Below are 18,004 nucleotides of genomic sequence, written 5' to 3'. Positions count from 1 at the left end.
CACCACAACTACTTCCCTTCCTCACCACCACACCTATTTCCCTTCCTCACCACCACACCTACTTCCCTTCCTCACCACCACACCTACTTCCCTTCATCACGACCACACCTACTTCCCTTCCTCACCACCACACCTACTTCCCTTCCTCACGACCACACTTCCCTTCTTCACGACCACACTTCCTCACGACCACACCTTCCCTTCCTCACGACCACATTTCCCTGCCTCACGACCACACTTCCCTTCCTCACGACCACACTTCCCTTCCTCACGACCACACTTCCCTTCCTCATGACCACACCTACTTCCCTTCATCACGACCACACCTACTTCCCTTCCTCACGACCACCTTCCCTTCCTCACGACCACACCTACTTTTCTTCCTCACGACCACACCTTCTTCCCTTCATCCCGACCACACCTACTTCCCTTCCTCACGACCACACCTACTTCCCTTCCTCACGACTACACTTCCCTTCCTCACGACCACACCTACTTCCCTTCCTCACGTCCACACTTCCCTTCCTCACGACCACACTTCCCTTCCTCACGACCACACTTCCCTTCCTCATGACCACACCTACTTCCCTTCATCACGACCACACCTACTTCCCTTCCTCACGACCACACCTACTTCCCTTTCTCACGACCACACTTCCCTTTCTCACGACCACACTTACTTCCTCACGACCACAACTACTTCCCTTCCTCACGACCACACTTTCCTTTCCGACGACCACACTTCCCCTCCTCACGACCACACCTTCTTCCCCTTCTCACGACCACACCTACTTCCCCTTCCTCACGACCACACCTACTTCCCTTCCTCACGACCACACCTACTTCCCTTCCTCACGACCACACCTACTTCCTCACGACCACACCTACTTCCTCACGACCACACCTACTTCCCTTCCTCACGACCACACCTACTTCCCTTCTTCACCACCACACCTACTTCCCTTCCTCACCACCACACCTTCCCTTCCTCACCACCACAACTACTTCCCTTCCTCACTACCACACCTACTTTTCTTCCTCACCACCACACCTACTTCCTTTTTCGTTCACACTACTATTTTCCTCTCCTTGCCCATCTCCTTCCTCTTTCTATCCCCTCGCTCTAAATCCTTCTTTACTTTCTTTCTCCTTTCACCACATTAATATACTATCTCAACTCCCTCTCTCTCTCTCTCTTTCTCTCCATCCTTTATCACCCACGTATGTTTTACACCCTTCCCTCCTCTCCCCTTTCTTCCCCTCCTCCCCTCCCCTCCCCTCCCCTCCCCTCCCCTCCTCTCCTATCCCCCACCAATCTCAAAAACAACCTTTTCCCCTCACAATAAAAACATTAACTAAAACAGCGTAACTTGAGGTTGGGTGACGAGGGTGTGAGTGCTGGTGTCCCCTGCTGCCCCTGGATTACTGGGGTGTGAGTACTGGGGTCCCTGCTGACCCCTGGATGACGAGGGTGTGAGTGCTGGTGTCGCCTGCTGACCCCTGGATGACTGGGGTGTGAGTACTAGGGTCCCTCCTGACCCCTGGATGACGGGGGTGTGAGTGCTGGGCTCCCTGCTGACCCCTGGATGACGAGGGTGTGAGTGCTGGGGTCCCTTCTAACCCCTAGATGACGGAGGGTGAGTGCTGGGCTCCCTGCTGACCCCTGGATGACGAGGGTGTGAGTGCTGGGGTCCCTGCTGACCCCTAGATGACGGGAGTGTGTGTGCTGGGGATCCCTGCTGATCCCTGGGGACGGGTAAGGGTCTGTATGGAACGTTGCAAACAAAAATGGGACGGTGGGTGGTGTTGACATTGATTTTTCGCTGGAGAAGGAGCGAGCTGTCACACTACACGATATTACACAGTGGGAAGCAAAGCTAGCTATGTTTCCCTCTCATGTTCCATCACATAGAATGGGTGTCTTATATCAAATGATGACGTCACTGTTGGAAGGGTGGGAGGGGTCGCAGGGGTCACGAGGAGGCGGGGCCAGGAGGAGGAGCAGGAGGAGGCGAAGGAAGGAAAGGCCAGTAGTGTTTGTGTCTGTCTGTGGTAGTGAAGGCGAGAGGTTGGTTGGTATGTTGGCTGGGCTGCCATCAGACGCTCTCTCTTGCTACGGGATGAGGTAGGTCGCTGGTCCTGCCTGGGTGTACTAACGTTCTTGTGTTCGTGAGGGTAGAAGTATAATTCCTGGTCCTGCCTAGGTGTACTAACCTACTTGTGTTCGTAGGAGGTAGAGGTATAGTAATTGACTCTTGCTGAATGAGTTCTAGCTTCTGGACGCTGCATTTTAAGCGACCTTAAACCGTTGTGATGGTTTTTATTTCACATATAAACCGATGAAGAACCGGGCCACAGGGGCGTCAACCCCCCGGAACAACCTCCTCCTGGAAGACCCTGATGTATACCAAGTCTTCCATTGGGCCACTGACAACACTATGATGTTTACTGAGAACATATTCCAGTTACTACTTTACGGTGAGGAAATATAAACAAGACAAACTCAGATCACTCAAAAGAGTGGAAATCTAATGTGAGAGACTAAAGAGCAATAATGTCAGAGGATCTCACATGGAATGAACACAAAAATGTTATCGCAGCCTCGAGGAAAATGAAAAACTAGGTAACTAGAACGCTGAAAACAAGAGATGCCGAGACAATAATGATATTCTAACGGTCACTCCTTTCTCGACTGTAATATTGCTATTTACTAACGGTTCCCTTGAAGACAGGCAAAATTACATTGCTGAAGAATGTACGGAGAACCTTGACTGCTCAAACGAACTTAACAAAGCACCTAGATTACTGGGAACGCTTTAAGTCTCTCGACTTGTACTCCTTAGAACATAAGCGAGAGAGATACATCATAATCTAAACATGGGAAATTCTGGAGTGATTGGTCCCAAAATTGCACACTAAAATCACTCCAGTGAAAGCACGAGACTTGGCAGACAGTGAAGATACCTTCGGTGAAAGCAGTAATTGTGAAGGATTTACGACTCTTCAACTCCTCCCTTCATTCATAAGGGAGTTGTGACCCGTGGAGGTTTAGCGTGTACTTTTTAATATAATAATAATAATAATAATAATAATAATAATATGCAATGTTGTTATTATGAACACTACAAGTGTAGTGGTGTTTCCACTTGATGCGATCCATGATGTGTCTCCTACAACCTCTAACAATATCTCACACGTACACTGCCTTCATACTGAAGATGTTTTTCTTACTTCTCTCTGGCTCACTTGGCTTTGAGTTTTCACGTACCTCCCTCGTCTTGGTCCCACTCTTTGTCCCCTCGTTTTGGTCCCACTCGTTGCGTGTACCCTTGTGCTGATCCCAATCCTTGTTTGTCACCTCATCCTGGTTCTACTCGTGTGTCCCCTTGGCCTGGTCTCACTCGTTGTGTGCCTTGGCCCTGGTCCCACTCGGTTGCCACTTGTCCTGGTCCCACTCGGTTGCCACTTGTCCTGGTCCCACTCGTGTGCCACTTGTCCTGGTCCCACTCGTTGTGAACAGCTTATCGATATATGCGAGTATCTTGTATGTAATGATTATGTCTCCTGGTGTTCTGAAATTCTGCTTTCTGAGGCATAACTGTCTACCTGTGTCTACCAGCTTGGCAAGTAGTTCAAAATATCCTTGATGAAAAGTGTCCAGGATTTTTCAGTATCCACCCTTCAAAATTAAGAAGAGCTACCAATAGACCCCCCTGACTGTCTTCAAAGGAAACCTCTCTCATGTTGGTCGTGATCAAGAGGATTGAAATGCTCGTGTCAGTCTGTCGCGAGTACATAGTCTGATCAATAAGGCCATCAATAAATCAGGAGGCCTGGTCTGAGACTAGGCTAAGAAGGTGACAGGCATGTATCATCAACAGGTTGACCTTTTCACTTCCACATTAGTTTGCCTCCAGAATGCTTGTTCAGAGCCAGTGAAACTGATGATCTGTCGTTGTCTAGTATCTGACGTGAACATCTAATGTGTATTTGTAATTCTTGTAGCTGGTTGGAGCGCGTGCTTATGAATATCTCTCTCTCATATCTGACTCCTTTCTTGATAAGAAGATAAAAGAAAAGGACTTTTAGGATTATAATCCACAGAGTTAATAACTCAGGATAACGTAAGAGAGTCAGTTACTGTTACTTATTTCCGCTGGAGTAATTTAGGTCCTCTCTACCAGGATGCGGCTTACAACAGTCGAATAACTCCTGGGTACCTACTTACTGTTAAGAGAGAAGACAACAGGTGTATGGAAACTTTCCTAGCCAATATCTCTTTCTTCGCCTAGATATTTGTCGTCTTAGTTGGCAGCGCACTCAGCTCACACACTGAGTGTCCGTGTTTCGGTCTTCGGTACGGGTGCAAACATTGGGCGTGTTGCCTTACACCTGTTCACCTACCAGTAAGTAGGTACCTGGGTGTTAGCCGACTGGTGTGGGTCGCATCCTGGAGATGGTGGTAGTATACCTTATTTACACAAATCAATTTTACAAGCTCTTAGCCTGTAAAATTAATTTGTGTAAAAAAAAAAATCTGCTCAACATCGCCTACTGCCGACGCAAGTCAAGAAAAGACAAAAGATGCAAAACAAGTTTGTTTTGATGAAGTTCTTCATAGCGAAACGTCCTGATCAGTTTTCCTGGCAACATGTATCTTTAGCCTCACTTCTTGTTTGTTCTCTCCTATTTATCTTCTACTCTTAATTCCTTTATTTCGTCTTTAATTGTGTACTTATTGTGCTGTACCAGCAAAGAAATTTTTTTTTTTCACATCTGTGTCCTCTCACACATGCTGTATGTTGCTTATAATATTTATCAGGGAAAAAATCTAAATTTTCAATAAGTTTTGATAATTATAACTGACATATTGTGCAGGTCCGGTTATTATAACTGACATATTGTGCAGCTCTGGTTATTATAACTGACGTATTGTGCAGCTCTGGTTATTATAACTGACGTATTGTGCAGGTCCGGTTATTATAACTGACATATTGTGCAGCTCTGGTTATTATAACTGACGTATTGTGCAGCTCTGGTTATTATAACTGACGTATTGTGCAGGTCCGGTTATTATAACTGACATATTGTGCAGCTCTGGTTATTATAACTGACATATTGTGCAGCTCTGGTTATTATAACTGACGTATTGTGCAGCTCTGGTTATTATAACTGACATATTGTGCAGGTCCGGTTATTATAACTGACATATTGTGCAGCTCTGGTTATTATAACTGACATATTGTGCAGCTCTGGTTATTATAACTGACGTATTGTGCAGCTCTGGTTATTATAACTGACGTATTGTGCAGCTCTGGTTATTATAACTGACATATTGTGCAGGTCCGGTTATTATAACTGACATATTGTGCAGCTCTGGTTATTATAACTGACATATTGTGCAGCTCTGGTTATTATAACTGACATATTGTGCAGCTCTGGTTATTATAACTGACGTATTGTGCAGCTCTGGTTATTATAACTGACATATTGTGCAGCTCTGGTTATTATAACTGACATATTGTGCAGGTCCGGTTATTATAACTGACATATTGTGCAGCTCTGGTTATTATAACTGACATATTGTGCAGCTCTGGTTATTATAACTGACATATTGTGCAGCTCTGGTTATTATAACTGACATATTGTGCAGCTCTGGTTATTATAACTGACATATTGTGCAGCTCTGGTTATTATAACTGACGTATTGTGCAGCTCTGGTTATTATAACTGACATATTGTGCAGCTCTGGTTATTATAACTGACATATTGTGCAGCTCTGGTTATTGTAACTTACGTATTGTGCAGCCCTGGTTATTGTAACTGACATATTGTGCAGCTCTGGTGAGCGTAACTGACAAGTATTGTTTGCATAATTATGCAAATCAGCACGAGCACCCACAGGTCTGCCTGCCATTGTGTTGTTTTTCTTACTGTTGTATCTGTTGTTCTTGTGATTATAGTTAATAGTGATTACATAACAAGACAACTTCTGGTTTTTATGCTTATCAGCACCTCCCAGAGAGAGAGAGAAAGAGAGAGAGAGAGAGAGAGAGAGAGAGAGAGAGAGAGAGAGAGAGAGAGAGAGAGAGAGAGAGAGAGAGAGAGATGGAGAGAGATGTTATACCAAGGGGGTGGGGGTGAGCGCACATCTTACTCTCCAGACACAGCACTTCAATTAATTACTCTCAGTAATTAATTAGTTGACTTCGTCAACATTCTTCGCTGACCACGTGGTATTAATCACTTGGTCATAATGTTGATGGGAGGGGAAAGAGCGGGATAATTACAATAATGTAATTTATTATACAGTTATGGTTCACTGCATCACCAGTAAGTTTCCACCTGGGTAATTCAACAACCATCTCAGAGACTGCTCTGAGATAGGTCTTACAAGACCATAGGTCTCTCTGATCTCTAGATGCGCTCATGGCAGGTCTGAAGCTCAGCCACCTCTACTCCTCCTCATCATGAAACAATGTACCAGATATTTTTCAGTCCACATTTCAAACGCTAGTGGAGAGGCTGGCTCCTGTATCACACTCTCTCTTCTCCAACATTTAAAAATAATGAACGTTAGTTGAAATCATGATTTTCTTAACTCTCTATCCATAAACTTTAACTTTATAAAGTCTTAAACATGGAGAACCTTACTGGTAAGGATAATATTATTTACAAGTTATGCCATAAACTGAAAACATATACACACACAAAAACAAATAACTTTACAGTTTTTGACATTGTGGGTTGCACCTCAAGACATGAGCTCCGTCTCTTCTTCCAGGAGACTCATCATAATACTTCCCGTAAAACTAGACCACAAAACACCTCCTTACACTCTTACTCTTAATAAACAAGAACTCACAAGTGATGCACTCTCACAGATTACAAGCACTTATACAGGCCTCCCTGAGCCCACCTTGATGTCTTAAAACAGACAGGCAGCTACACGTCACCCAACACGTCATATACAACCCTTCACACGTCGTATGCGACGTGTCGTATATAAGTCATATACGACCTCCCACATACTAAAACCAACTAAATAATCTCGCTTCATCACTAAATACTGTGCATCAGTACACAGTTATCAGTACAACTGTGTATCACATCTTTACCACTCTATATATTGAGAAGCATCACTTGTAATTACTTACGTGGAAAACCATGTAAAAACTTAACCGAGAAAATTAAGTACAGTAATTTTAAGCATATTGAAGAAGTACCAATTAATTGCCATTTTTTTCCACTTACGAAAACGTTCCTTGAAGAATTTAATTATATATTTATGTCTACTTGGAGGGTATTCCGGGGATCAACGCCCCCGCGGCCCGGTCCACGACCAGGCCTCCAGGTGGATCAGGGCCTGACTAACGAGGCTGTTACTGCTGGCCGCACGTAATCCAACGTACGAACCACAGCCTGGCTGATCCGGCACCGACTTTAGGTATCTGTCCAGGTCCCTCTTGAAGACAACCAGGGGTCTACTGGTAATGCCACTTATTGCTGGTGGGAGGCTGTTGAACAGTCTTGGGCCCCGGACACTTATTGCATTTTCTCTTAGTGTACCAGTGACGCCCCTACTTTTCACTGGGGGTATGTTGCATCGCCTGCCAAGTCTTTTGCTTTCGTTTGGAGTGATTTCTGGGTGCATATTAGGGACCACTCCCTCCAGAATCTTCCAGGTGTAGATTATGATATATCTCTCTCGCCTGCGCTCTAGTGAGTACAAGTCAAGTGCTTCCAGGCGCTCCCAGTAGTTAAGGTGTTTGATGGAACTTATACGTGCAGTAAAGGTTCTCTGTACATTCTCTAGATTTGCAATTTCACCTGCCTTGAATGGGGATGTTAATGTACAGCAGTATTCCAGCCTAGAAAGAACAAGTGATTTAAAAATGATCATTGGCTTAGCATCTCTTGCCTTGAATGTTCTCAGTATCCATCTTATCAGTTTCCTCGCAGATGTGATAGTGGCATTGTTGTGGTCCTTGAAGGTGAGGTCTTCGGACATTACCACACCCAGGTCCTTCACATTACTTTTCCGCTCTATTGTGTGATTGGAGTTTGTAGTATACTCAGTTCTAGTTATTATTTCCTCCAGTTTTCCATAACGGAGTAGTTGGAATTTGTCTTCATTGAACATCATATTGTTCTCTGTTGCCCATTGGAAAACTTGGTTTATATCTTCTTGGAGCTTTGCCGTGTCCTCAATGGATAACACTCTCATGCAGATCCTAGTATCGTCTGCGAAGGATGATACAGTGCTGTGGTTTACATATCTATGTATGTCTGATATGAGAATGAGGAACAGGATAGGTGCGAGTACTGTGCCTTGTGGGACAGAGCTCTCTACTACGGCAGCATCCGATTTAATTGTGTTTACCACTACTCTTTTTGTTCGATTGGTTAGAAAGTTGAAGATCAATCTGCCCACTTTGCCAGTTATCCCTTTAGCACGCATTTTGTGTGTTATTACACCATGGTCGCACTTGTCAAAGGTTTTTGCAAAATCTGTGTATACTACATCTGCATTCTGTTTGTTCCTACAAGTAAATGTAAAGTGTTGGAAAGAGGTTACGGTCTCTCAAGATGCTTACATGACCTGGACAGAGTGCCCAGAGAAGATAGTGTTCCCTCCTGAAGAGTGAAAGGGAATAAGAGCCCTCCTAGAGGCAGGACTTTGGCGACGTTTCCCACCAAGCTGAATGCAGTGCCACCTAGCTTTCATTAATACGCACAACTAGCATTTGAATTTAATTCCTATATCAAGGCGTTTAAGCCACCAGTTATAGTAACGAATGCTAAGATATTCGATGACCTCACATTCGCGTAAACAAGACGTTAATCTCCTTAGCTACCATTGGCTAGCAACTACCCCAGCCCCTTAACCCCTTCTAGATCTTCCCCAGAGGTACTTTTTTAAATAGCTTGGAGTCCTCAGTCTGGTGTGAAAGCTTGGAGGGAAGACAGTGAGATGAGTTGCTTCAAGGATATTTGGATGAATGAGATAGATTAATGACACTTCCCTGAGTGCTAGAATGTGAGGAAGATGTCAGTCACGTCTAATTATTGTGTGCTTAGGCGTTATGTCTGTGACATGAGCTAATTAAAGGCAAGAATAATTTGAGTGTTTTTAGTGTCACTAAACCAAGACAGGAGTCGCACATCAGATGTTGGACTCATGATATCAGAGATATTGCAAACACACTCTAAATGTGTTGAGCATTGGTTGTAATGAATCAGCAGTGCTCAGATGCGGTGACAGCTTTTGTCAGTAAGCAAGAAACAAGTGCTAATCGGCGACTTGTTCTGGAGGTGACCACAGGAGTTCGGTTAGGTAAGGTTTGTCAGGAAACAGGACAAGCGTTTTCTAACGCGGGTCTTAGTCATATAATGACCCGAAGCTGAACCAGGATGGAGCACTTGGTGTTGTTACATTGCTGGATGAAGCAACAGCTTTGTTCCAAGTCGCTGGGGCAAAGCCTTTTTGAGGATTCACCTGATGTTCTGTTCACTGATGGGGCCGAGATGCAGGGGCGATTGGGTGAAGCACAACCCGATGTCCAAATGTGGCAGTGGGTACTGGGTGAATTCTTTTAGGTGAACACCTGTGATTGATTTGGGGACATTTCAACCCTCCTAGCCCAGCCTTTGATCAGGCTTCTTCACTAAACGCATGTTTTACCAGGATCACAACAGTGCCACGATCGCAAGTGCAAAGAAAATGATAGGATGGATAATGAGAACGTTCAAAACGAGAGATTCCAAGCCAGTGATGATCCTTTTCAAATCATTTGTTCTCTCTAGGCTGGCATACTGCTGTACATTAACATCTCCATTCAAAGCAGGTGAAATTGCAGATCTAAAGAGTGTACATAGATCCTTTACTGCACGTATAAGTTCTGTCAAACACCTTGGAAGCACTTGACTTGTACTCGTTGGAACGCAGGAGGGAGAGATATATCATAATCTACACTTGGAAAATCCTGGAAGGAATGGTCCCAAATCTGCACACAGAAATCACTCCATACGAAAGTAAAAGACTGGGCAGGCGATGCAAAATGCCCCCAATTAAAAGTAGGGGCGCCATTGGTACACTAAGGGAAAACACCATAAGTGTCCGGGGCCCAAGACTGTTCAACAGCCTCCCATCAAGCATTAAGGGAATTGCCAATAAGCCCCTGGCTGCCTTCAAGAGAGAGCTGGACAGACACCTAAAGTCAGTGCCGGATCAGCCGGGCTGTGGCTCGTACGTTGGACTGCGTGCTGCCAGCAGTAACAGCCTGGTTGATCAGGCCCTGATCCACCTGGAGGCCTGGTCATGGACCGGGCCGCGGGGGCGTTGATCCCCGGAATAACCTCCAGGTAACCAGGTTATTAGCAACTTGCTGGTCAACGTAGTCATCACAGTCTGGTTGATCCGGCACTTGGTGGAGGTACTGATGACAGGTTGGCTGTCACTGGTTCTCATGCAAATCGGGTACTGATGAGTTCTCTTATTTGGCTGAGTGGGAACTGGTTTGATTCTTGTGGGTGACGAGTAAGTGATGCTGTGTGGTGGTTAAATGGACCACAGGCTCTAAGGTGAAACCAGAGGAGCCACGACATGGCTGAGTGAAGAGTGGAACAGATACCTCACATAGTCTGGACGACGAGTATGACAGGATGATTCATAGTGCTCTGGGGAAGGGAGGGAGCAACAGGTGGGTGATGGGTGACACCGAATTCTCCACACCAGCCTGAATCTGTAAGCATATTCACACTAGATTATTTGTTCCTTAATTCTCACAAGCGAAATAAATTATCACCTCATATAATTTCACATTACCATTCCAGAACCAACATAAACAATTAACTTTTCTTTACACTATGAGATGAAGTTTTAAATTATTATGAATTTAGGTTTCAGAAGAGGGAGAGAGAGCGAACAAGCCCAACCAATTTGACCCTCGTAAGGCTTTTCCCAAAACCCCTCCGTTTTATGTGAGTGACCTGCAGGCCTTTTAGCTGTCATTTGGTTGCCTTTGACAAATGAGACCGTGGGGTAATTGCACACAAAATGAATATACAAAGAATAACTGGAAAAGTGGGTAAATGAATATTTAACTTCCTAACAAATAGAGCCCAAATAGTAATAGTAAACAGAGTGAAATCAGTGGCTGTTACAGTGAAAAGTTGTGTCCCGCAAGGCACACCAAGCCAATGTCAATACTCTTTAGTATCAGGCTCTCCAGAAAGCTGCAGTCTCTCTGCAGCAAAAGCCCACAGAGCAGTGTCGGTAGACGCGAAATCATCATCATCTGAGCAAGAAATAGTCAACCTAGAAATAAAATTCTCCACCGGTATACACAAGCAGAAAATGTGCTTAAATACCATAGCCAAACACTAGAGACTTGGAAAAGGGACAGCAGTTTCCAGAAAGGCTTTATGGAAGGCCAGATAGTGACACCTATTTCTGAAACTCTCACACAGGTACATCACCACCTTAAAAGATGTGGCCAGCTACAACACTATAATCATCACCGTAAATAGAGGAGGGGTTGTGATCATGGACTCCACAGACTACGAACAGAAAATAAAGAGGCTTTTTAGAAGACAGAGGAAACATACGAACCTGTTGCCCACTTAAAATGGCGAACAAGAAGCCAATCTTTTCTTACATAAGATCCATTCTGTTTTGAAGAGAAGTGAAAAGGCAAGCGTCTCTTGCACAAAATACTCTACAATTCCAGACCAGCATACATGAATAAGCTTCCCAAGGCACGTAAGCCAGTTATACCCCTGAGAGCTAAAACCTCGGGAAGAGTCAGTGCTTCACAACTAGCAGGTCTTTTGGCAAAACACCTCTCACAGCTTTTTTGACACAAATAACCCGCACATAAAAGAGAGAAGCTTACGACGACGTTTCGGTCCGACTTGTACCATTTACAAAGTCACACTAACCAGAAGTGGAGCAGGACGGCTATATATAGGCAGGAAGAGGTGGTGGTAGTAGTAGTAGTAGTAGTAGTACAAGAATGGTATATAATACCGACAAGATGAAATTAAGACACATGCGCAACACCCGGGCATCCCTCCGCTTCTGGTTAGTGTGACTTTGTAAATGGTCCAAGTCAAACCGAAACGTCGTCGTAAGCTTCTCTCTTTTATGTGCGGGTTATTTGTGTATCGTTCCAGTCATGGTATTGTGCCTTTTTTGTTATTTTTAGACACTCTGGGGATCTCATTAACTGGAAAAAGGTACACACATAAAAATAAGAAACTTTATAGCTTTGAGATCATATATTATTCACCAACAACGCTGTTACACAAGTCATTGATTTTCATTGCCAAAAAATTCATAGTCTCCATATTCTTGCCAAAGACTTCCTTAACACTTTTGAGCTATTTGTTAATTATCATTATGTATCAGCAGTCAGATGGAACAGCCATGAGTTCATCATCGAGTGCAGTCATAGCTAGCCTGCACGTAAACCACTAGCAGGAGGAGAGCTTAAAATTTCTCATCCCCAGGGAGGTAACATCCCCAGGGAGGTAACATCCCCAGGGAGGTAACATCCCCAGGGAGGCAACATCCCCAGAGAGGCAACATCCCCAGAGAGGTAACATCCCCAGGGAGGTAACATCCCCAGGGAGGTAACATCCCCAGGGAGGCAACATCCCCAGAGAGGTAACATCCCCAGGGAGGTAACATCCCCAGGGAGGTAACATCCCCAGGGAGGTAACATCCCCAGGGAGGTAACATCCCCAGGGAGGCAACATCCCCAGAGAGGTAACATCCCCAGGGAGGTAACATCCCCAGGGAGGTAACATCCCCAGGGAGGTAACATCCCCAGGGAGGTAACATCCCCAGGGAGGTAACATTCCCAGGGAGGTAACATCCCCAGGGAGGTAACATCCCCAGGGAGGTAACATCCCCAGGGAGGTAACATCCCCAGGGAGGTAACATCCCCAGGGAGGTAACATCCCCAGGGAGGTAACATCCCCAGGGAGGTAACATCCCCAGGGAAGTAACATTCCCAGGGAGGTAACATCCCCAGGGAGGTAACATCCCCAGGGAGGTAACATCCCCAGGGAGGTAACATCCCCAGGGAGGTAACATTCCCAGGGAGGTAACATCCCCAGAGAGGTAACATCCCCAGGGAGGTAACATTCCCAGGGAGGTAACATCCCCAGGGAGGTAACATCCCCAGGGAGGTAACATCCCCAGAGAGGTAACATTCCCAGGGAGGTAACATCCCCAGGGAGGTAACATCCCCAGGGAAGTAACATTCCCAGGGAGGTAACATCCCCAGGGAGGTAACATCCCCAGGGAGGTAACATCCCCAGAGAGGTAACATTCCCAGGGAGGTAACATCCCCAGGGAGGTAACATCCCCAGGGAAGTAACATTCCCAGGGAGGTAACATTCCCAGGGAAGTAACATTCCCAGGGAGGTAACATTCCCAGGGAGGTAACATTCCCAGGGAGGTAACATCCCCAGGGAGGTAACATCCCCAGGGAGGTAACATTCCCAGGGAGGTAACATTCCCAGGTGAGATTTCTTTCACTCATCATAGTTACCATGATGCTAGTGAGGGACTCTTGTCCCAAGGAAGAGAACCTATCCTTTCCTTCCTTGGAACACCTTAATTGCCTACCATTCCCCATGCATTATATGGCCCGTACGGAATTAGCGTTTTCCCCTGATGATGATGATGATGATGATGATGATAATAATAATAATAATAGGGATCTGAACACGAGGATCAGTGACCACAGAGGTTCCTGCCGAAGAGAACACAAGCAACACCTGTACTATTCACCACAATACTGAGAACAACCTGATGAACCTCCCAGCGCCTAGCTGGTTATCTGAGTAATGGACAGATGGAACTATGTTTAGAATCTGCTCTGATTGCCACGATTAACACCATCCCACAGAAATCAGGTTCATTCCTAATTACGGAAACAAACTGGCCAAACTTATTCTCACCAGAGAAGTGCTCAAGTCGGCTAACTGACCCACCTAATTTTAAACTTCGACATTTGCACTTGGGTGAGTAACAACACTGGCTCGTCTCTACACCTATATGTAAGTCTTTTTTTTATATACCTATTCTGTGAGAATTGATAAAGTCATTAGATGACGAAATTTTTTAATAAAATGCCATAAACCGCATATTGTGTCTTATTTACATAGTTTTAGGCTGTATTATATTTATGTGGAAGACCTAAACTCATAGGAATCGTTCAGTGCTTGAGGAATGGAAGGTAATCAGGTTTGATCCGGGGAATGGGAGGACAATTTCCATTTCTTGGTTCACATAACCTTAGGCCGTAAGGCCTAAGGTTATGTGAACCAAGGTGTAAGGTTATGTGAACCGTAAGTCCTAAGGTTATGTGTATTGTGTAACGCCATAAGTTAGGTTAGGTAAGATTCGTCAGGAAACAGTGTGAGCAAGTATTTCTTGACTTGGGTCTTAGTCATATGATGACCTTTCATTGAAGCTTTTGGTCATCTGACCGAGGCCTTCCATACTGATGGTATTTTCAGATCTTCTTGTGTAAATAATAATAATAATAATAATAATAATAATAATAATAATAATAATAATAATAATAATATGCTTTTTTCAACTAGTATCACCCGTTACAGTAAATATAAACTACAGTTCGTGAAGTACCATGAGTTTGATCACTACTTCAATTGTTAGTGTGTCACGAAGTCTCCAGTAGCTGCCAGGGGCAGGATAATAACAGGCAGTCATGACATGATGGCGGCTGCACCATGCAAGTATGTGTTAGTGACAGCAGTGTTGCCACTGATCCCTTTCTTGTCTTGGTTAAAGAGCATTGTTGCCACAGCTGCCTTTGTTTTGTACGTTAAGAAAAATATTGCCACAGCTGCCTTCTTCAAGTACGTTAAAGAGCAGTGTTGCCACATCTGCCTTCTTTGTCATGTACGTTGAAGAGCAGTGTTGCCACATCTGCCTTCTTTGTCATGTACGTTAAAGAGCAGTGTTGCCACATCTGCCTTCTTTGTCATGTACGTTAAAGAGCAGTGTTGTCACAGCTGCCTTCTCTGTCTTGTTAGTTAATAAGTAGTATTATCATAGTTACCTTCCTGGTCTCTAGTTAAAGAAGTCTTACAAGGTCCACTGATGTATATTAAAAATGAAGTAGAGGCCGAGTTTCTAGTAAGGGAGTGTTATCACTAGTTACTCAGTGACCATTATAATAACTAGTCAGGGAGTATTAGCTGATGTAAGATTGTTAGGAGGCTCCAGTGTAGCCAGGGTCTTTGTGGTGAAATAAAGAGTGCTGCCAGACGTGTGGATGGATATTAATACACTTATTGTTACCAGATCTACATTATTATTATTATAATCAAGGGGGAAGCGCTAAACCCGGATGATTATACAGCGCCGGGGAGGGGGGGATGTGGAAGGCATTCAGGCTTAATTCGGGGAACTGGAGCACAGATCCAATTCCCTAAATCAAGAGCCCCTCACCAACATCAAGGAACCTTCCTTGAGGGGACCAGATCTACAGAATATTAGAGGTTGTACTACTACCAAATCTTCATTGTTTACTGAGTAGGTTTCTGCTATCTGGAGGATTCTTTCGAGGGTCAACGCCTCCGTGGCCCGGTCCCCAGACCAGGCTTCCTGAGGGATCAAGACCTGATTAACCAGGCTGTTACTGCTGGCCACACGTAGTCTACTGTACGAACCACAGCTCGGCTGGTCCGGCACTGATTTGAGGAATTTGTCCTATTCCCTCTTGAAGAGTCAAGGATCTCTGACTCTCATGGAGTGTTATATATACAATCCACCAAGTCAACAGACGCATTTTTTCATGCAAAGTATATCTTAGGATAAGGAATGTGGAAAGAGAGTAAGTGGAACACTCATCACCTAAGATTGTGTTAAAATATTTCTCTAGTTAAGGAATTAAATTAAATAGATTTTAAGATTAAAAACGAAACACACACCACACACACACACACACACACACACACACACACACACACACACACACACACACACACACACACACACACACACACACACACACACACTATAAACAGCAGGAAGAAGTATTCCTATGCCTTACGACACAGGGTCTTGAACCGGTATAGATCAATAAACACAAAGTGTCAGCAAACAGAAAGAGGTACGTGGCACCTGTGTCACACATGTTTATGAGAGAAAAATGTTCAGAAGTGCAAGTCAAGTTATTGTTACCAGCGGTAATAAGGTATGTCAACACTGACACATCTCATCATGCAACAACACCATCAAATGCCAGACAAATATGATACAATGATAGGATAGCAAATTGTTTTCAGTAACTGGCATGACACGGATGTCGTGTTTAATTTTAAGAGTATAATTTCATTAATGGCCGTTTGAGATAATATAAATAATAAAACAGTTCAATATTCTTCATTATTGAATGCCTTTTAAACTAGAAATTTGAATATCCATTTCCCTAGTTTTCCTTTATACCCATTAACTTCATTTTATGGTCTATCTCTCCATGATCAAATTTGTCAGACACTTGAAATTTTCACGTAAATCACATCTTTGTTTAAGTTTTCTCCTGATTTTTATCATAGTGATGTAGCACTTTTGACAGGGTTTACCTGGAGTTTACCTGGAGAGGGTTTCGGGGGTCAGCGCCCCCGCGGCTCTGTCCGAGACCAGGCCTCATGGTGGATCAGGGACTGATCAACCAGGCTATTACTGCTGGCCGCACACAAATTGATGTACGAACCACAGCTCAGTTGGTCAGGTACTGAAGGGTGTGTAATGTTAGTGCTCGTTGTCTGTAACTTAGATAACACCGTCATTCTGTTTCCATGGCTGTGTTCAGAACATACATTCAGTGGCCACTTTCTAAGGTACACCCTTCTAGTACTGGGTAGGATTCCCCTCTGCCCCCATAACAGCCTGAATTCTTCGTGGCATGGATTCAACAAGGTGCTGGAAGCATTCCTTAGAGATCCTGGTCCTTATTGACTTGATTACATCCCGCAATTGCTGCAGATTTGTCGGCTGAACATTCATATGGTGAATCTCCTGCTCCACCAAATACCAGGGGTTTACGCAGCATAAATAGCGATTCGTCTGACCAGGTGACGTTGTTCCAGTCATCAGCTGTTTAGTTTTGGTGAGCCTGTGCCCACTGTAGCCTCAGTTTCCTGTTCTTAGCTGACAGAAGTGAAGCCCTGTGTGAACTCGGTCTTGTGAGTTCAAATGCTCTTCTGCATAGATGCAACCAGAGAAAGAGAAAGAAGAAAGAAGACTACTACCGAAGATGACTACGGACACTCCCCACCCCGGGGAGCCATTGCAAGATTGAAGAAGATGAATGTCACCCTCCAGCCGGAGAGACGTCCGTGCAGGACAAAAGAAAGATGCGACATCCCCCACCCTAGGGGCCACCGCCAAGTCACCATCTGGAAAAGACCCGGGACAGTACCAGCGAATCATTCAAGTTCAAGTTCTTCTGCATATCACTATTGTATCACTTGATTATTTGAGATTATGCCTCATTCCTTTTCGCTTGAACCAGTCTGGTCATTCTCTTCTGACTTCTCTCATTATCAAGGCGTTTTCACCCACAGAACTGCCGCTCGCTAAATACTGTATTTCATATTTTTCACACCATTCTTTGTAAACTCTGGAGATTGGTGCGCATGAAAATCCCAGGAGACCAGCAGTTTTTAATGTTAGGTCTGAACAACAACTGAATCTCTTGACCATGTCCCGCAGCTCGATTTCTAGCGCACTCAGCTCACACATTGAGGTCCATGGTTCGATCTCCGGTACGGGTGGAAACATTAGGACGTGTTTCCTTAAGATACCGACTGTCTCTGTTCACGTATCTGTAAAATAGGTACCTGGATGTTAGTGGACTGGGGTGGGTCGCATCCTGGGGACAAAATTGAGCTAATTTGTCCGAAATGTTCTGCATAACCTGGAGCCTTCCTATATTGGTGTATGTCGTTAGCGTCA

General features: G+C 44.6%; 1 protein-coding gene across 1 annotated transcript in view; it reads left to right on the top strand.

Moving 5' to 3' along the window:
• The first annotated feature begins 2,039 nt into the window (after positions 1–2,039).
• Positions 2,040–18,004, top strand: part of Ppn (proteoglycan-like sulfated glycoprotein papilin) — a 504,188-nt gene continuing 488,223 nt past the window's right edge. Inside the window, exon 1 of the mRNA XM_070095679.1 lies at positions 2,040–2,125. Within this exon, the coding sequence (XP_069951780.1) occupies positions 2,079–2,125 (47 nt within the window). The 5' untranslated portion in view covers positions 2,040–2,078. The remainder of the gene's footprint in view (positions 2,126–18,004) is intronic.

The sequence above is a fragment of the Cherax quadricarinatus genome, chromosome 4 (assembly GCF_038502225.1).
Source record: "Cherax quadricarinatus isolate ZL_2023a chromosome 4, ASM3850222v1, whole genome shotgun sequence".
NCBI classification, from domain to species: domain Eukaryota; kingdom Metazoa; phylum Arthropoda; class Malacostraca; order Decapoda; family Parastacidae; genus Cherax; species Cherax quadricarinatus.
The sequence above is the reverse complement of the archived record's forward strand: the minus strand, read 5'-3'. Positions and strand labels throughout refer to the sequence as shown.